This window comes from Dreissena polymorpha, chromosome 4 (genome assembly GCF_020536995.1).
Source record: "Dreissena polymorpha isolate Duluth1 chromosome 4, UMN_Dpol_1.0, whole genome shotgun sequence".
Classification (NCBI taxonomy): Eukaryota; Metazoa; Mollusca; class Bivalvia; order Myida; family Dreissenidae; genus Dreissena; species Dreissena polymorpha.
Window position 1 is genome coordinate 5,486,602 of NC_068358.1, and position 21,643 is coordinate 5,508,244.

The 21,643-nt window shown below is 34.5% G+C and overlaps 2 protein-coding genes across 2 annotated transcripts in view; one reads left to right on the forward strand and one right to left on the reverse strand.

Moving 5' to 3' along the window:
- Positions 1 to 1,973: 1,973 nt before the first annotated feature.
- Positions 1,974 to 6,321, forward strand: LOC127876386 (acetylcholine receptor subunit alpha-like 1). Its single transcript, XM_052421572.1, has 7 exons — positions 1,974 to 2,337; positions 3,161 to 3,253; positions 3,908 to 3,952; positions 4,134 to 4,243; positions 4,407 to 4,587; positions 4,895 to 5,701; positions 5,926 to 6,321. The coding sequence occupies exons 1-7, from the start codon at positions 2,209 to 2,211 to the stop codon at positions 6,094 to 6,096; spliced, it is 1,536 nt and encodes a 511-aa protein (XP_052277532.1). The 5' UTR covers positions 1,974 to 2,208; the 3' UTR covers positions 6,097 to 6,321.
- A 5,315-nt stretch (positions 6,322 to 11,636) lies between these two features.
- Positions 11,637 to 21,643, reverse strand: part of LOC127877016 (uncharacterized) — a 35,990-nt gene continuing 25,983 nt past the window's right edge. Inside the window, 5 exon segments of the mRNA XM_052422597.1 lie at positions 11,637 to 11,739; positions 14,176 to 14,227; positions 16,831 to 17,017; positions 17,189 to 18,200; positions 18,774 to 18,883. Coding sequence (XP_052278557.1) covers positions 11,637 to 11,739; positions 14,176 to 14,227; positions 16,831 to 17,017; positions 17,189 to 18,200; positions 18,774 to 18,883 — 1,464 coding nt within the window.

A 21,643-nucleotide genomic window follows, 5' to 3' on the forward strand; every position in this document is an offset into this window, starting at 1 on the left:
ACACAGTTTGAGTTTGTTGCTGTCACTTACTTATTGATGGACATTATGCCAATTCTGACAAAACTCAGTCTCTCCTTCCAGAAGAAGAACATAGACATCGCAGTGGTGCAACCTCTAATACAGTCCACAATATCACAGCTGGAATACTTGACTGAAAATGATGGCCCCTACATGACCATGTTAAATTCTGCAAATACTGAGAATCACTTGGAAATCAAGAACCACAGAATTTCTATGACCAAGAACAAGGCGACACACTTCAAGTCCATCAGAGCAGAATTTATCCAGCAGGTGATATCTCAACTACACATGAGGTTTTCTGAACATGACACATCAGTCATAAGGGCATAGGCAAATCTTGGCATGAGAGGCATTACCTTTGTAGAAAAAGACAAACTACTTGCTCATGGCAAGGAAGAAATTCAGATTTTGTGTGAGAAATATGGTCAACAGGTGTCTCAGTGTGTACCCTATGTTGAATAGGCAGAGGTGAAAATGGAGTGGCAGATACTTAAGCACCTGGTGATTCAGCAGAAGTATCCCACAGACAATATCTACACTCTTTGGAAAATACTCCACACCCACCACAAGGACTTAGTTCCAAATATGTTTAAAGTGGCTGAGTTGGCCCTCATTGTTCCTCTACAAACAGCAGACTGTGAGAGAGGTTTTTACAACTCAAAACGACATCAAAACCTCTGATAGGAACAGGATGTCGGCAGATAGACTGAATACATTAATGAGAATAGCCATGAACAAGGCTACAGTTGCTGACTTTGACTATGAGAGGGCTGTTGGAGTATGGAGGGGGTCAAAAGACAGGAGGGCTTTCAGTAGCATAAGCAAGTGACTTTCTCAGTGTCAGGGGAGCAAGTGTAGAAATGTTCATTTCAAGGTAATCAGTAACACCATATCATGTGTTTCGTGTCAGTTTTATATATGTATTTTTGATTTGTCTGCTAATGACCCCCAACTTTGACCAAGGGCCCCCTCCAACAAAGTATGTGGGCCCGAAGGGTCCCTTTTTGTGAAAAGCTGGATTGAACACTGGAGCCTTATGTTATAAAAATCATAAATAGTATAAAGTGTAGTGTGCATCGGACCACAGTATGTGATGTGAAATTTACAGGTCGCATGTTATATTTACATGAGGACAACTGCCTTAATAAAAATTATGTGTACAGCATTCAAGACAATAACAAGAATATCTTACAGTGCATAAGGAAGTATCATAGACAAGACACGTTCAACCTATACGAAAGGTCTATATGATCAATAAGTACACGTAATTGTACGATAACTGCAACTTATGTGTTTGCCTGTACGCTTCCCTTTCATCATGAAATCTTAGTATAATAGGATTAAACTGCCCATTTACTCTGCACAGAAAAAGCTGAAAGCATATGTTAATTAACTTTTATAATTTTTTAAGCGAATAAGGTACCACCACGTTTAAATTAAATTAATTGAAATAAAATGGATTTCTTTAAACGTCATTGTTTTAATACCATATCTTATAGATATTTATGTACATCAATTGCTTATGCTGCTAAATAATATGTGTAATATTATCGATATATTTTAACATAACATACTGCTTGTATCTCATTCCGAATTATTAACCCATTTATGCCGAGTGGACTCTCCCATCATTCTAAATAGGATCAATGTATTTCCAAAATTAGGGATGTCTAGTATATGTATTTCTATATTTAAAATATTTCCTACAGAAATTCCTTTATGCAAACAGCGCAGACCCTGATGAGACGCCGCATCATGCGGCGTCTCATCTGGGTCTACGCTGTTTGCCAATTTTCTAGACGCTAGGCATAAATGGGTTAATAGTGAAACATAACTAGAGGTATATAGCAACATGTTGCCATTCAGGTATGCGTCTGACTGTTATTAACGATCTCTATGGCGTATTGGTGGGAATATACTGCTTTGTGTTTGCATATTACAAAACCTATCCATACGTTAGTTTCCTACTGTAAACCTGTATCAGCAGTAGAAAGAAAGCGGTGGCTCGGATAGACAGACAAGCGGTACTCTTTTAAAATTCGGCATAAAGCGCCGTTGAGGTATATAGTTACTAGTTAGAACAGTGAAGTGAAGTCACATCATGCATTTTGTTGCTTAGTTGTGTCTTGGCATTTGAGGTTCAGCTTTTTATGAAAGTAAATGCAGGTATAGACTAGCTTCTTAAACATGGCGGACTTAAGGCACTGGCAATATTTTTTATTTGTGTCTTCGCTCCTGGTTGCCTTCGGAGTTGGTGTTAACGGTCGACAGCCCTACATATCGGATGAGCAGCGCCTACACCATCATCTCATAAAGGTAGGGTCATTAAAGGCTTTTGTGATGATAACATGAAAGTATTTACATGTTTATTGTACAGAGTTTTGGCATAATTTAAAATCCAGTATTATATTTGCATAGACAACAGTTTCAAATGATGACAAAACAATAACAAATTGAGGCTTTTTACATTATGTTAAACGTAATTTAGTGAATGTTGAGTGAAAACTGGACATTTGTTACTTTTTATATTTAGTTTGTGACAATTTAAGAGTTACATCTGATTTTAACACAATTTGCAAAGGTAATAATATGTTATATTCAAATCATTACGATTTACCATTAATACGTGTGGAAACTCCCCTGTCTTGCGTTGACTATCGCAATACGGTGACCTTTCCCGTGTGCTATGTTGAGCATAATGTTGCAATTATTATCTTTAATTATATAAGCAATTGGTTACTAGCCTGAATTTGAAGATGATCGAATATAAACATGATTCATGTTTTGATATGATTCTAAAGTTTCATAATTCCTCTATTGGATACATGTTTAACGTTTAGTGGTCGTTGGCGTGTGTTGTTAGTGTTGATAGCGTAACATCAATATGGTCCTTGCTCTGTGAAAAGGGGGTTTAATGCGTGTGCGTTAAGTGTTGTTCCAGAGTAGCCTTTGCAGTCCGCACAGGCTAATCAGGGACGACACTTGCCGCTTTTATGATTTTTGTTTGTTTAAAGAAAGTCTCTTCTTAGCAAAAATCCAGTTTAAGCAGAAAGTGTCGTATCTGATAAGCCTGTGAAGTCCGCACATTTTTGGACGACACTTTACGCACATGCATCACGGCTCATATATTATCCCACAGGAAAGACGCTATAGCAAGCTGTGCAGACCACCAGGAGAGCCTGACGTGCTAACTGTGAAGCTTGGTATGCGACTGTCACAGATTATCGATGTGGTATGTGCAAATAAAGCCATGTTCTATTACCTCATCTCTACCCATACCTTGTAAAACCCATTTATGGTACTATCATGCACTTTCATCGAAAGAGACAAACATTTTCATCTAGCCGATTCATTTTGTTTTTAACCGTGATTTTTTTTCAGAAAACCATAAGGACCATTGCACTAAAACAGATCGGTAGATAATTTTCATAGACATGTAATGTGACGTTCCATTTCGTATTAAAACTGAAGTATTCCTTACGATTATATAACTGAAGATCAAACAGTTTATTTATTTGAAATAGCTTAATTAAATATGCATGAGTGTCGTTGATTCATAAACAGGGTTCCTTTCCACTAGGGAATTTTACTGTTTATGTTCTTCTTTGCATATGTTCAAATATTCCTCGATGTTTGCAAACTATATAACCGCACATTCTCAGCCATTCATCTTCATGGAATAATGCCAGAGGTATAGTCCATACAATGTGTTTGAGTAATTATGATGTCTGTTGATTGCAATTTGATTGACAGAACATGGTTTTCTTATTAGCAATGCTGCACAGCTTGTATTTTAGAATGTTCTATATGTCTTTAGAACGTTCAAGATTAAAGATATGACTCTACTTCACTCTACCTTTACTGTATTTTAACTTTATATTTTCAGTCGGAAAGAAATCAGATAATAACAACTAATGTGTGGTTAAGACATGTAAGTTAACAACGCTGTGTATATAACTTACTGCTCTTTATATTATGTAGCCTCTTTAAAATCAAATTTGTGAATGTTTTGTATTTTCTGAGTTAATAAAAATGACTTAACATTAATTATAGCGTACGTTTATTTGAAAACATAGCTTAGTGCACACATGCTTTGGGATTTATGTTCAAAGGAATGGATAGACAAGCGGATAAGATGGGATCCTACGGATTTCGGGAACGTTACATCCACGTATTTCCCTATTGAAGACATATGGCGCCCCGACATTGTTCTGTATAACAAGTACGTACGCATGTGTGATTTTATTGGAGGCAAAGTAAGTGATCTTAAAGATGACCACGTTGTATTCAAGTTGGTCAAGTATTGAATTGAGTTTTTGCACTCTACTATAGTTCTTCACTGGAACATTGTAATAAAGAATGACATTCATGTTTTATTTTAACAGTGCAGATGGAGATTTTGCCGTGACCCTTTTGAACAAAGCCTACGTCAGATACACCGGACTTGTGATTTGGGAGCCCCCAGCGATTTACAAAAGTTACTGCCCGATAAACGTCGAGTATTTCCCATTTGACGAGCAGGAATGCTTCATGAAATTTAGCTCCTGGACTTTCAATGGCAAAGAAGTAAGCGTGTTTGTCGGCATTTATTATATTCAGTTTTGTTAGGCTGAATAACTGATTTGTTGACCTGTGTATTTAATGAGGTATAAAACAAATTTTGCAACTTAGAACCATTAATGCCAAGATTATTATTCAAATTGTTGACGATGTTGGCTAAATCTCAGCCCAATGACATCGTATGATATACAGATGTTAACTTAACATATACTTATAATGAGACATATACATATAAAAGCATAACGTTTATGACATTCAATGATCGAAATAGTCATTATTTAGGCATTAACAAATAAATTATACCGCCTTTCAGATTGATCTACGACACATTGCGGAAAAAGACAGAGGTGTGAGTTTAGAAAATAATCAAACGTTTATTTCACTGGGAGTTGACCTATGCGAATATAGCCAACACGTGGAATGGAACTTAATAAATGTCACTGCCAAGAGAAACGTCAAGTTATACCCTTGTTGTCCCGATGCTCCATATCCAGATATAACCTTCTACATAACACTACGACGAAAGACCTTATTTTATACAATAAATCTTATAATGCCTATAATGGCTATTTCTTTGCTGACTGTTCTAGTATTTTACTTGCCATATGAATCTGGGGAAAAAATAACATTGTCTATATCAATCTTTCTAACGTTGACTGTGTTTTTCCTTTTGCTGTCTGACATGAACCCGCCAACCTCCTTGGTGATACCGTTGCTAGGAAAATACCTTCTGTTCACAATGATCGTTGTGACGTTGTCAATAGTTCTTACTGTCACTACCTTGAGCATATACTTCCGATCGCCATCGACTCACAAGATAACAGTTTGGCAACAACGGGTGTTTACGGAAATTCTTCCTCAAGTTCTGTGCATGAAAAGACCAAATCATCAAGATAAAAACATATCCGACCTGATGGATGAAATAATCAAAGAAAGTAAAGAGAAAAAGAAAGAAAAAGAAAAGATGACCAATAATTTACGACCTTCCACACCCGAAAGAAAAATCGTCGTTCCAGGTCCTAAATCATCACTCACAATATATCCAGAGAATATTAAGGCTTCTCTTAAAGCTGTGAGACTTATCGCAGATCATCTCAAGAAAACAGATGACGTAAAGAAGGTAATCAATAAACGACATTATTTGGATTATAACAATAATGACCCAGGATTTTTAGTCAAAAGTAATTTTTTTAAAGGAAGACGTTTTATGTGTTTGTTCATGAATTTGTTTTGTTTTCATAAATGTATGAAATGATAAACCTATGGGGAAATTATGATGAAATGATATTGTTTAATGTATGTTATTTAGTCACAGCTTAACACTTCGATTGCGATCTATTGCAGGAAATGCTTGACTGGAACTATATTGCCATGGTGCTGGATCGGCTATTTCTTATGATCTTCACGTCAGCCTGTGCCGTTGGTTCGATTGCAATCTTTCTGAACGCTCCTTCTATTCACGACCCAAAGTTGCCCTTATCTCATAGGGATTTCAATTGCAGTCAGTTCAGATAGTTGTGTTTTGACGCGTGAGTTTTTTTTTGCAATTTTATTTCATCGCGTCTGTACAGCAGTTATGTATATATATGATAGTGAATGTTTTATTATGCAAACAGATTTGTTTTTCTATAAAATTATCAGTTATTTATATTAAATTTCACTTACAAAAAAGTGTAACTGTAATTTTATTTTAACACTAGGTTGAAATTTCATTGTCGCTATAATAAACATACTGTTTTTCCACCGTGTTCTCAATATTGGATTCTTCCACTTAACAGAAAACTATCGCTTTCTCACACAGTTCAAAACGCAGATCGTTATTTATGTTGTACTACATATATTACAGTCTGTTGCACTAACACACCGGCAGTAACAGCTGATGATATTTGCTACCGCACGCATTTAGATCGATCAAAGTCGAGATACCTGTTTACAAACTTTACAGTATTAGAACGTCTTCGGAGCACGTCTTCGGAGCACGTCTTCGGAGCACACTTCTCTCACAATGCACACCTAAATAAGACAAAAACTTATTGTTGTCTATCCTCGAAATAGTAATGAGTGCATCGATATGTAATTAAGAAGAACACTTATTGCGAGCCATTGAAAGTCCTTTAACAATTAAGATAAATAATCGCACTATACAACTAACAAAAACATTAATCGTATTAAACAAACAATTAGGGAACTCGGCGAAATACAACATTGATCTCGGATACTTTTTTGACGTAAATCAATAATTGCGATTCAATCTCCTCCCTGGATTGTATACAACAATGACTGATAGTGATAATTTGATCCATATCGTGCTACTTGATTTCTATCTGCCGATCTTCTACAAGTAATTGCATCGATATTCACGAATCGCCATCCGTCTTTGTCATCGAAATCGTTGGAATGGTTGGGTAACCACCATGTTAGACGCGCAAATCACACGTCGCATAACTGCCAATCTGCCATTAACTGGGATAGGTTTAGCGCTCAAATAGATATGCATTAATAACACATAAAAAGATGATTGCCCTTGTCAAATTATTCTTGTTTAGATGTATGGAGCTCAATACAATGGTATACCGTGAGAACCTTCTAGATTAACGCAGACATTAAATGATCAGGTCAACCGGTGAAATGTTAAACAGATTATGCTTTGTGTATTATCAATGAAGGGGGTACATACTCGAATTACATTTTAATAAATGTTTAAAACGTTTAACAAAGGGGACGATCAACGTTTATTATATTTCGAGGGCATTATAACATTTCCTTTATATATGTGTCTATAAAAAATGATATTTAAAAGTAAAGAATACCTATCAAGTATTATAATTTCTTTTCTCAATATGTAAGCATTTACTTTAGATGGAAAATGGCACTTCAACTTTTGGAAAGGTCTTGTATTTACACACTATTGTTTAGATAATTAAAAAGTGCTTCTCACACGAGTAATATTTGATCAATATCGTAGTTATCAATAGGAAGGTATTCATTAAATGTTGTAGATCGTTCATGATATGTATTTACCAATGGCTTTGTAAAGATTTTTGAATGTGATAAATACTTCGTTTGAGACATGATTTCTGGGCTAATTATAAATTTATTTTTTAACAGTTTCAATTTTTAAGCACCAAAAATGACGTATAATAAAGAATGAACACTGATTTCACATTATAAACGATAGAGAGTAAAATAGGGACCTACTAGTAATTGTATTTAAGACGTGTTCTGATGTAAAAGTATCACGTAAAAGTATATGCCTATAAAATAACGAACATGCGACAGTTCAGTGAATTAATTGCTTTCATTATGTAATGAAATCAAAATTTTACATTAACTGTTTGACGAATAATCAATACTCTCTATATATAATAACATTGGGAACAGACACAAATATTCATACGATTATAATCAGTTTTATGTAAGAATTATTTTTCGAGAGGGAAATATACTGTTTCATATTTGCAACAGACAGTTGTGCGATACATAGTTTTTCAGTTATAATGTTTTTTTTAATCTCATGTCTTTTACCGGTATAAGTTACTCACTCATTAAACAGCAAGCGTTTCATAATCACTTACTGTACCCGAGTGGTTTTAAACCCTTTTTAATAATTTGTAACCTCATTTCTTGTGGTCAGTTTTATCACTATTGGGTGTGGTTTTCTGGTTGACTTGTTCACTTTTGGTGGGAATTTGGAAAAGAAAGGCAGACATTTTCTTCATTAATTGGATCAGTATTAAATCAGGATATCCACTGGCTGCAGTCACGTGAGCTTGGAGGGTAGAACTTAAACCAATTGGATGGGACACAGCCTAGAGTTACAACATCCTGATCACTTATTTGTGACCTATGTATTTACATGAATACATTAATACGAGAAAACAGAACCGTATTGCGTTATATTGTCCTCTTATGTGAGTTATAATACCCCAAAGAACCCCAGAGTTATATTACTATACCTATAACATAGAAATAACTATAGACTCGAATAAAATCTACTACTAATGCTGACATCAGCTGTCATCAAACAAAAACGCGAACGTTTATTACGGATACACTTAACCCATTTATGCCTAGCGTCTAGAAAAAAGGCCTTGGCAAACAGCGTAGACCCAGATGAGACGCCGCATGATGCGGCGTCTCATCTGGGTCTGTAATGTGTGCTTAAAAGAATTTCTGTAGGAAATATTCTAAATATGGACATTAATACATAAAAATCCCTAATTTTGGAAATAAATTGATCCAATTTAGAAGGATGGAATAGTCCACCTGGCATAAATGGGTTAATGTACATATATTCATGTTCAGACTACGTGACATTTGGGTTAGATTATTTTTTGGGGGGGAAACGGGCGTTTGTTTCAACCAAACCACACCAAGCGATTGTAAAACCTAACCTGAGATTTTAACCCTCCCAGCGCTGGAACCGAATTTTAAAGGCCTTTGCAAACAGTTTGGATCCAGATGAGACGCCACAGAACCGTTGCGTCTCATCAGGATCCAAACTGTTTGCTATTCTGATAGTATTCTTCGAAAAAAATCAAAGAAAATGCTAATTTTAGAAATTCAGCAGACGACATTTTAGCAGACGACAAATTTCCCAGCATGCAAAAGGTTAAATGGCCTCTTTGGATGTAAGCGAATAAAACTTTCCATTTGACTTCGGAATGTAACTTCGCAATGTGTTTAGGCCTCCGATCCCGCTTTCTAAAGGATTACGATGCAGTGAAATCAAGTGTATTATCAACGACTGAAAAAACGGGTGCGTCTTATCAGGCTGTTCATGGCACCCACCGTATGTTACATACACAAACACACACAATTAACCAGTAAAGCCAAGGCACAACCTGATATTCTATATCTCCCTATCATTGTTTTCTTTACCCAAGAACGTGTCGTCTCAACCTCTGAGTTAGATAACACCGATACACCATGACAGGTATCCCCGGGCGGGTTTGAGACATATCAATCGTTAATGAGGTGTAGACAAACATGATAATTATCAGCTAGATGTGTGTATACAGGCTCCTTGTTTTTTGCTTCATTTGAAAGTAAGATTATGTTAAGAAGAAAAAAACATTTGCAAAAAAACGCAGTAGGCCTACTGTTGCACTTAGAGGTTATGTTACCTTTTCATCGCGCTTTTCAATAAGATACATGGTTAACAATAGTGTATAAGCCGCTCATTACATGTTTCAAACTACGATAATCAATATGTGTTGTTTAAAAACAATTGTTCATATATACTTTGGGTGTTATTTAAGTGAGTAGTTTTCATTAAGGTAAATGATTTTTAACGGTTACGCATTGACATGATCTTAATGAAGCACATTTTATATATTGCAATCACCACTTTATTCCAAACTAAACTAGAAAAAAAGCAACACACCGTAAACGTGGTACTATGTCATGAGTATTTAAAGAATCCAACGTTAGCAGTCTCGAAAACGAGGAAGTAAATGTGTATGTCCTAAAACGTCATCATTATAAAGTTGAAATCCTCTTGAGATAAACGTATGACCAATAATTATTAATACGTTATTTGTTAGCGGATTTATTCCTGAATAATGTCTTATGTGACGAATAGTGCCAATTAATAAAAACAAAGAAGATGCTGAAGATCCCCAAAACTACAGACCAATAACGCTACTACGTTGCTTAGGTAAATTATTTTACAGGTGTGTAAAAGAAAAGACTCAGAAGAAAAGTATTTATTCAATGAAAATAAGGCTTGTTTTAAAAATGACCATTCGACGATAGACCATATTTTTGAGTTACGTGCTCTGGCTCAATTTTGTAAACGTACAAATAAAAAGTTGTTTTGCTTTTTTTTCGATTGTCAGAAAGCATTGTGTTCAAATAACCATGTTAACCACTGTTGAAACAAATCGCTAAGTACAAACACTAAACGTTCCTGTGTTACATAAAGATTTGCATATTAAGAAACATCATTTGAATCACAATTTATAATGCCATTGTAACTGTTATTTGTACTTCATGTAATAAGCATGTTTTCATGAATTATACTACACAGAATTCTGTTCTAACTGTTAAACTGATATCGTCAAGTTTATTGCAACATCACCTTGTTTAATTGTCATCATAAATAGGATATTTAATAGTACACATACATTGATGGAAATTTTGTTGATAATCACATATATACAGTCATAATGATGCGGTATAAAAACGTTTTACGGGTGATTGTTAACGTTCTCCACAACGTTTCAATCTACTTTTAGATTATAATTTGGTAAGGTGTATTTTCATGTACATGAATTCAAATTCATTCATCTTTCTTAAGTTTTTGAAATACTGTAGTTTTACGTGGAATGTTCATAGTTCATTTTGAGAAACAGAACGCTATGTGTATCTTTGTTAGAATGGCAGAGCCATTCCTATGCACCCGCGGTTTACGTTACGTCTCCACGCCGAAAGGTCGTATAGGAGCTCGGCCCGGCAATGTACCCATCATCAACTTGTACTGGCTCGATTACATGATGAATTTGTCGAATATCTTCTCTTCCGATGGTATTGCTTGCGCATTAGAGGGCGTCGCATAGTAAGCATCCATAGAAAATGAAAAGAAACATGTGTCTTCTCCATCTTGACATGTTTTAAGTCTTTGGTGAACGTAAGTGGATGGTCAAAATTCTATACGGTTACGATTATCAAGAAAAAAAGTCCTGCTGGACAGTGAATATCTATTTTCCATTTTGCCAGTGGCGATTGATGTCGACGGAATGATCTCATTTAGGAGTACGAAAAACGCAAAAAGGGAGAGAAGCACTGATTTACAGAGTGTAGTATTCTCTTCACTATCGGAATGAAGGTAAAAAAGTACGGCTAACAATGAATAACCACAGCTGTTAAATAGTATGTAATCATACCACATTAAGCGTTGAAATTGTGGCTATTGCTATAAGGAACACTGATTGTTTAGGTGTTAACTTTATTTTACGAAATGTTTGTTGATTTTGAGCGTTATAGAGGCTTTAATATTCCATTGAATTGTATGGCCAAACAAGGTTCAGTGCAGCAACTGAAGTGTTAAGTATCTAAGCCGTCACATATAAAATGTCCCATTCCATTTTCTGGCACAGCTCACGGAAGTCTATATCATTCTCAATAGCAATGGTCGACTCCGAGTTAATGGCGCACCTGTGTTCAAGTCAACCTCAAACTCATAGTTGGTCAACGATCCAAAGGTCAAAGAACAGTATCGAAATTAACGAATTCGACATTCCTGATGTTTGGGCTTCTATACATAAAAAGCGGTTCCAATGTAACACGTCTTGTGTAAAGAGGAGTGACTTTTGTTAATAACTGCCTTCGAAATGACCATCGGAACTGTAATTCGTATAAAACACGGTTATTAGTATTTGATATATTTAATCACTTATGCCGTGTTCTGTGAAAAGTGGGTTAAATCTGTGCGTAAAGTTGCGTTCCAGATTAGCCTGTGCAATCCGCACAGGCTTATCAGGACAACACTTTCCGCTTGTATGGTATTTTTCGATTACCAAAAGTTTCTTCTTTGCAAAAATCTAGTTGAGGCGGAAAGTGTCGTCCATAATTAGCCTGTGCGAACTGCCCAGGCAAATCTGGGACGACAATTTACGCACATGCATTGAATCCCCTTTTCACAGAGCAAGGCTCAATTTACAGAGCAACATCATTAACCAGATACTCGTGAACTCAATAAGAATTAATTAACTCTAAAGTGAATGCGAAAGTCTGAGTCTGTTTAGTTTGTGCATATAGTACAAGAATGTAATGGCAAGATAACCGTATTCCAGCGGGATATTATTGTGTCCATAGCACCTTATCATACTACAGGAGCTGATTCATGACATGATCAGGTATTCATAAATATTCACGAATTGGGTGAGTGTCAAATTTATGTTTGAAAGCCATACATAATAATGCTATTAGATTGCAAAAAAGTCTACGTTTATTGCACTTTAAACTCTTGATGTGAGTTAAAACTGCATTTAATCTAGAATCGTATATGCTTTAGTACAACTTAAATAATTATATAAATTACATCATGATAATTACATGTAGTTCCACATTTATTATGCACCATTAAATGTATTTAGAACGATTTCATTGTGGTTGAATATCGACATCAACACTTAACACACCATTCCCATTAGCATTGTTACTACTATTGCCTACACTCTATATGGGGATATGAGTACATACAACAAACGAAACTGTTCACATCACTTTTTGTTTAAAAAAATTATAAAGCTTAATAAAAATATTTATAGTTGTATTGTGTTGGGAGAATGTGGTAGACATCAATTGTATGTAAATTATTTTACTAATTGTATTAGTTATTGGTGCAACCTTTTACGAAATCGCATCGTTATCCGAGAAATTGTTATTTATTGTTAAAATCACTAGATGACGCTGCGCGAATCTGCTGAGCTTCGAAAATAATAAATTTGTTGTACACAGTCGGAGTTGGTTATGCTTTGATAAGTTGGTGATAAAACATATTTAGATCATCTTTTAAGCACGAGTCGATGTCATCATTATAGACATTACAAAAGCGTACTTAACACAGAAACGTACTTATCAATTGTTACCAAAATATAAGATTGTGCTTTCGAAATTCCGAGCCTCAAACCACAAATTACAAATCGAACAGGGAAAACGCGATCATGTACAAAAAGAGAACAGATACTGTAATAATTGTTCTACAAACGAAGTTCGAAATCTGGATTGCGAATACCATGCTTTCTTCGGATGTACCAAATACAATAAAATACGATAAAATTAACTTTCAAAGCTGGTATTAATCAGGCGAATCACCGCTAGAGTTGTATAACTTAATGAGCTCTAATGATGAAGCTATTTTTTAAAAGTTATGTATATATTTGTATCATCTATTGAAAATTATCAATATCTAAATCAAATACGTTCGATATATTAACACTGCATATGTTTTGTCTGTGTTGTTTTTGTTGTTGTTTGTGTATGTGTTTTCCTATGTAGACACGTTCTAACCACAATTATGTTAAGACCAATAACTTTATAATGTACATTGCTATATTAAAACAACCCGTATGTATTTTTATTAATATGTCCTAGACACAAGTCTGTTATGATCCAATAGTTAGTTATAATGTATAACTATGTATTTGGCCCTGAGGCCTTTCTTTTCAAACTACAATTGACTTGACTTGACTGAGACAAGTTTGCACTAGGATGCGACTATAATAAGCGTTCAGACTTTACGAAACACAAGAATAACACAAATATATAAAACTGAATACAACCGACATGAATAACTGTATTTTAGACGTTTGCAATTGTTATTTTATAAAGTATACGATAATTTGAATTCATCTTTAACATTGTAAGGATTAGTTATTATCTATTTTAAGCTATTAAACGCCCAATTTATCTTGTTTATTCAGGAGCTTACATATACCACTAAATTTCAACAACGAACATGAAGTTAACCTCCGGATAATAAAACATGCATTGTGATTACTTTGTGGAAAACAAACGTTATACTTCAATATTGGATTCCATCGCAAAGCGCGAGGGATCTTATCTTCTTTTGTTGTCCTACCCTATTACTGTCTGGGTGTAAAACACATCGTGTTCTCTGATCTGCTTGCTGTGTATAAACCTGCAATAAATTCAACGATGTAAATTGCATAACCAGAAATGAATTATGGGCAATATATAATTAAATAATCAAACAGAGTTTTTTGGAAAACCAAATCATTAAGTGTATTATATGTTTATCGTGATGTATGTACTGTGTGTTAAATCGCACTGCTTGTGACATGTATCATATATTGGAAAAAGGTCTTTAAAATCAACTTTTGACCAGTTTCATGAACACAAATTCCTTAATCCGATATTCCGTCAAATGTATTTTTAATTAATTATTAGATATTGTAATATTATTCTTATATTTGTCTATCGTCGTAAAATTTATCTGTATAGGTAGATCCTAATTAGCATTGTAAAGCTATCGACAAAGCTGAAAGAAATCCGGAATAGGATACTAAAGTTCTCATTGAAATTGCATAAGTACATTATCAAAGTACGTTTAAATTGAAATAAAGATCGTATTTTTCTTATAATAGTTTTGAATTGTTTGTTGTTGTTTTTTGCAATTAGTTCAGATTAAACAACATGAGTAAATCCTTGTTTAGTTTAATAACTTGGCAGCAGAGAAAATACAATTTGTGTTTATTGATACAAAATTGTACATCGATAATTATATATTTATTTGAGGAAATTAAATCAACAATTTGCATACTCAATTATAGACCGATATGTTGCAACTTGTTCCTTGATTACGAATTCAAAAACAGTAAAAAGTATAGACATTTGTTCTAAGCCTACTTAAATTAGAATCGTGCTGGAACATTCGTTTTAGGGATTCCATCGTTCGCCAAGATTATCTAGGCCTCTTCATCCATAAACTTGAGTTTCTACGCCTTCTAAATAATCATTGCTGCAAAGTCTTCACGAACTATTTGAACTAGAAGCGGCGCGACAGAAGCCGACGCGTATCCCCACGCCGCATATATTTTATATTTTAAGGCAATTTTGGATGGGCAAGGCCTATGTTGGTGAGGCCCCGGCGTGGGCAATGTGGACATGGATGGTCGAGATAAGTCATTGTCATAAGAGATGTTCAGTATTAATTTGAAGACAATTGGTGAATAAATGAAGAAGTCATGTTAAAACAAAATGTTGGGTACGAAAAAAAAGTGCGTACGAAAATGTTGGGTACGAAAAAATATGCCATAAAAATTTGGGTACGAAAAAAAAAATTGGTAATGAAAAAAATTGGGTACGAAAACAATTCGGGAACGAAAACAAATGGGTACGGAAAAAAATGTGAGCACGAAAAAAAAATGGGTACAAAAAACAAATTGGGGGTACAAAAAATATGAAAAAAAACAATTGGGTTCGAAAAAAATTTGGGCACGAAACAAATTTGGGTACGAAAAAAAATTGGGTACGAAAAAAATTGGATACGACAAAAAATTTGGGTACAAACAAAAAAATGGGAACGAAAAACAAATGGGTACGAAAAACATTTGGTATGAAAAAAATTTGGGTAAGAACCAAATTTGGAACGAAACAAAAATTTGGGTACGAAAAAATTTGTGTACACAATAAATGAAAGTTATGTTAAAACTATTTTTTGGGCGGGCGTGGTTCTCCACTATCTCCTCCTACACTATTAGAACTTGAACATTGAAACTTACACACATGGTAGCTATGAGCATATGTGCGACGGTGCACTATTTGGAATTTTGATCTGACCCCTGGGTCAACAGTTATTATCATATGCGTCGCATGTTGTTAGTAAAATGATTTTTTTTACCCATTTTACCCATTTATTTACCAATTACTATTGACCCAGGGGTCAGATCAAAATTCCGTCGCCGTCACCGTCGCACATATGCTCGCAGTCACCGTCGCTTTTAAAAGCGTGGTGATAATCAAATTAAATTTGACGAAATACTAAATAAAATTAGGGTTTGTTGCTCAATCTAAGCTTCATGGAATTTTACAATAAACTTTCCTTTAGTACTACGTGTGTATTTTGCTGATTGGCTTTGTACAGTGATATTGTCATTCGAACTTATGCTTCAAATATAACTTTATTCAGATATAAGTTTCTAATACATGTATTTTTTTCAAATTCAATGAGGATAATGCATGGAATCTTTAAAGCGGTAAAATTGTCGTGTTTATTATTTAAATTATAACATTATGAGTTTTGTATAAGTATATGTATCACTGAATTTAGCGAGACATTGTATTCGAGCTGTAAAATACTTTTGTTAACAAACTGCGATTAATTAAGAGAAAAACATAGCTGGGTATGTGTATATATTAAAGGACTGCTATGTTTTTCAATTATCATCTTATAATTATGATGCATGTAATAGTTGAGATTTTCAAGCTGGTTCTATGCATCAATATAGATTTAGGCCCATATGATAAGGCTTGAGTTGCAATAATAATAATAATAATAATAATAATAATAATAATAATAATAATAATAATAAAAATAATAATTTAATAACAAAAATAATAAAAATTATAATAATTATCATAATTATCATTGTTATTACAATTAAAATAATAGTCAAAATCGTCATAATAATAATAATCATTAGTATCATTCAATAATCGAAATAATAATTTTATATTGGACAATCGTAATTGTATGTAATAAAATCCTGTATTATGATTTACCTTCGCTATGTCCCACTGGATACAGGCATCGGTAAGAGCTATCCACTGGAGTCAAACGATGTCTGTTGTCATAGAGGGTCGGGGCCTGTAAGACAATGCCGAAGATTCCTACCACACACGCGACTGTGAAAATCCATAGAAACAGTCGGTCCATCACCATGGCAACATATTTCCAATCTTCTTTGATCTGGTCAAGACAAACAATAGTGAAAACATGAGCAAATGCACTGTGTTCTGAAAATGATCGACGTAAAGAAAACTCTCATAAGATGTCATCTGGCTGTCGGACTCAAATACAATACCCCGATATACTGGTTTACTTGTATATGAGCACGATAAATCAATGTAAAACACTTACGGAGGCCACATAATCATCTTTCTTCAGGTGCTCAGCTATGAAGCATATGCTGTCAATAGCATCTTGTGCCTCTACGGAAAGACCCGTATCCTTCTCTTTCACTTCATCAGCGGCGGTAAGACGCATGGTTTCGCACTCAAAGTCTCGTCTGCTGAACTCAAAGTCTCGTCTGCTGAACTCAAAGTCTCGTCTGCTGAACTCAAAGTCTCGTCTGTTGACATACTGGTCTCGTACTTCTACTCCATGTCTCGTGCGAACTATTGTTCGCGCTTCATTCTCATTCTCGAGAATTGGACCGCGCATGAAAAGCATTTTGGGTAGAATGTTCAGAAACACTCTCTTTACCCATGGCGACATCGTGTGAGTAAATGGCGAACGGAAGTGGACATTAAATGTGAAGACCGTAACAATGATTGATAAAGTTATGAGAATCATTGTGAAGAGCAGATACTTTCCAATTAGAGGTACAGCAATGGACGTTGGTGGAATTGTTTCCGAAAGAAGTAAGAAAAAGAAATTCAGTGAGAGCAAAATAGAGATGCACAAAGTAATCTTCTCGCCGCAATCAGATGGAAGGTAAAATACAATGATAGTTAGGCACGATATCGCCACAGAAGGAATAATTAAATTTACAGTATGAAACAAGGGTTTTCGCCTCATTGTTACATTGAATGTAATATCCGGATAACCGATGTTTTTGTTAACGTTCTTTTCAGCAGTCACTTCTAAAATATCCCACTCTCCAGATTCGTAAAAGTCTTTCAAATCAATACCATTGAAAATGACTTCTCGTGCATGCTTGCTTGTGGAACACTCATGAATAAGGTCAACCTGGTCAATAGTGTACGTCCAGGATGCAAATCGCATTGAGCATACTTGTACATCGTAAGGGAAAAATTCTACGTCGATCGTGCACGAACTGGTGTAAATGGATGGGGGGTCCCAAACCACAAAGCCTTGGTAGTTGATTGTTGCTTTTGTCATCAACGTCACTTCATAATCCCCATCAGCGCTGAAAATCAGACATGTTAAGAACGGTGTAACATAAATGTATAAAAAAAAACAATAATTGAATATTTGTTAACTAAAATTTTCTTTAACAAGATTTATAAAAAATATATGGTTGTAAATGGGTGAATTATCTATCAAATATATCAACCTCCAAGGATATGACTGGCAAGCTACTGTTAGGGTTAATACGGCTGCTGTGACTGTATTGTACACTCTATAATTGCCATTACCATATCCTTTTGTAAAGAAAATGCTCATTAGGATATTGTTTTCTGCACAAGGACAATATACAAATGGTATTCAATAAGAATTTAAAATGAAAGAATTGCTTCAATTACATTCTGTCGACAAATAAGACCTGAAACAAAAGATAATGACACAGCTTAAAGAGTGAATATTTTTTTAAGTAATTCATAAAACAGATACATAATATAATTATCACGTATGCATGATATTTATTTCAATACACCATATATAGCATAACATATTTTTGAGAAATAAAAAAACTGCTAAAAGGTTCATACACTGAAGCATGCGTTTGACTTAAACATAAATTGTATAATAAAGGGCGTACTTGTTGAAGAGGACTATGTCTGGAAGCCATATGTTTTTCGACGGTAATTCAATGGCCGTGATTTTTCCGTATTCTTCTGGATCCCACTGCAGTCTTAGATCACGCCAGTCCTGCAGGTTACCGGTATATACTAAATAGTTTGGTGCCATTATAAGATGCTACATATGTAAGTAATACCATGCGTGCAAACATCTCATGGTACGACACATTTCTAAATCTGAATTCAGTTGTCTAAAATGCTACGTTCTTGCATGCCTCTAAAATTGAAATAAACTTAATAAAGTTATATAAACTTAATAAACTTATTTAAATGCAGGAACACTGAATTAGAAGCGGACATTGTAGTATTGCCATTGTTGCATCCGAACTTTGTATGTTAAACCATACATAGTTATCCAATTACATCGGACGGAACATAACGTCCGACTACGCCTCCGTATACATTTTAATTAATGTCAAGTATGTAAGGTAGATATACCATACGTTCGTTCAAAACGTGCTTTGAACGATAACGGTATATATATTGTTCACAGACGAAACGACAAAATGTTATCAAAACCTTGACAGCAATTTCATCGAAGCGAAGCACATTTTAGATAATTGTATAATTATTTATTTCAAATTATATTACACTTGTATTGTTGTTGTATCGCAATTATAATAAAACACTAAACAGAATATTGAATATAATATGCACTGCATTATATTTTGGTTTGGCACGGATTATGAGGCAAATGTTGATACTAAGCTGGGTAACACACAAGTCAAGCGCTAGATTTCAATCTCGCAATTAATGATCCCAGTCGTTTAAAATTGTTTTAAACAGGAAAATCCAATAAAAAAATTCATTTAATTTGTAAATTAATTGTATTAATTAATGATGTACCGATATTGTTTTCATTAAAATATATAACTATTACTGCATTTTGAAAATGATAAATCAGTTCATTTCCAAAAATAACTTAGTAATGTAAATTATTAATTCACAGCATTAAACTCAACACACTATTTCATAGATGCAAGTGAGAAAATATGAAAGAAAATACATGTATAATATATTTCGTACATAAACATATTACCATTTTGAGTATTTTTCTTTTTTAGGAATGGTAATTAGTTCAAGTATTACTCATAACTATTTAAAAAGGCATGCTTTGCTTAAAAAAAGGCCAATTCCAGCTCTGTAACAACCGTGGAACATGGTTTAGACGTAAGCAACTTTAACGGCCTGTAAATATGTAGAGATATCGCCTATAAAAGGACGACGGCGACGCACGATATATTTAACACGATATATAGCATTTTGGGCTAACTACACAAGGGCGATATATCGTGTTTAATATATCGTGCGTCGTCGCGACTGACGCGAACAATATTGTGCGTCGCCGCGACTGTCGCGCAAAATATCGTGCGTCGCCGCGACTGTCGCGCAAAATATCGTGTATCGCTTCGTGTGTCGTGTGTCGCCCTTGATGAAAGAGGGGTGAGATTATAGATGACACTATCCGGATTCCATAGAATGGTTTTAGCCTATTTGCAACGCAAATAGGCTTTTGTAATACCACATTTCGAAATCACTACTGAAGAATGGTTGTCCGTTTTGATGCCTTACCAGATTTTGGCCAGACGAAATAGACATTTAATATAGTATTTGTTAATTCTTACAATTTTTCATTTAGAAACTTTTTTCTAACATGTTCTTCCAAGAATATTGCTTACATCGTTTTTAGTGAATTTTTCTAAGACCGTTTTACGTGAAAAATGTTCTTAGAATCTAAAACAAATTTCGTTCGTAAAACAATTCTGTTCTTGTTGATAGTGACCTCACAACTACTTTCAATTTCCTTTGTTTACTTCTGGGAGAGGTCAAATCTGTACATAACTGAATTCATTCGGCCCTGGTTTATGGATATCTAAAATTTCATTGGTTAATTATTAATAGAAATTTACATATGCTCACCAGGAAGTCGGTCAAAAAGCACTTTCATTCTTTAAAAATGTGTATGAAAAATTGCGGAGAACCATGAATGTTTTCTGATAATTCTGACATGGATTCTGACCTGCCTTTCTATGGATTTGATGTAGTAGAGTTTGAAAGTAATAGAGATGTGTTAATTGAAATTAAAATGATTTACTTTGAGCAAGAATTGACCGATTTAAAATCAATTTGATGTAGAGAATGGGTGTACATAGGAGTCCCCCATTAACAGGTCGTACAAAGTTGAACGTTGAAATGGAGAGGCAGGAGCCATTAAACTTCTTAAAACTGTTAATTGATGATGCCTTGATTAATAACCTTGTGCTATTTAACTATGCTTCTGCAAAGTTAAACGGCCCATTAAAACAACACTGAAGAATGAAAAAATGGGAAGAGGTAACATTTGCAGGAAATTAAAATGCTGACAATGGCAATATACATATAGGGTTGTTATACAGGTCAGATGTTTAAATCTCTGCTAATAGTTAGATTTTAAATGATTATTTTTTTCTTTGAAACTTAAAATTTTAACAAAATATAAATTGATTCAATATTAAATTGCTTTAAAATGTACTGAAACTAAAGGTTACTGAACATTACTTGTTCTCTTACAAGCTTTATTACTTAATACACATTTTCAGAAAAAAACAACACAAAATCTAAATTTTAAAACTACCATCATTATTTACAATCAATGACAAATAAGAAAAATATAGGTTTTATAAACTTATGTCTTTTAATAAATAAAATGCATTTTTTTTAAATAGACCACCCATATCAACCTCAGACTTTCAACGCTCTCGTTCATTCAGTCAACTGTCCGATCCCTTAACATTTACTTCAGCAGCAACTTTGCTGTAACTTGCAAATAGGCTTTCAACGCCATCGGCGC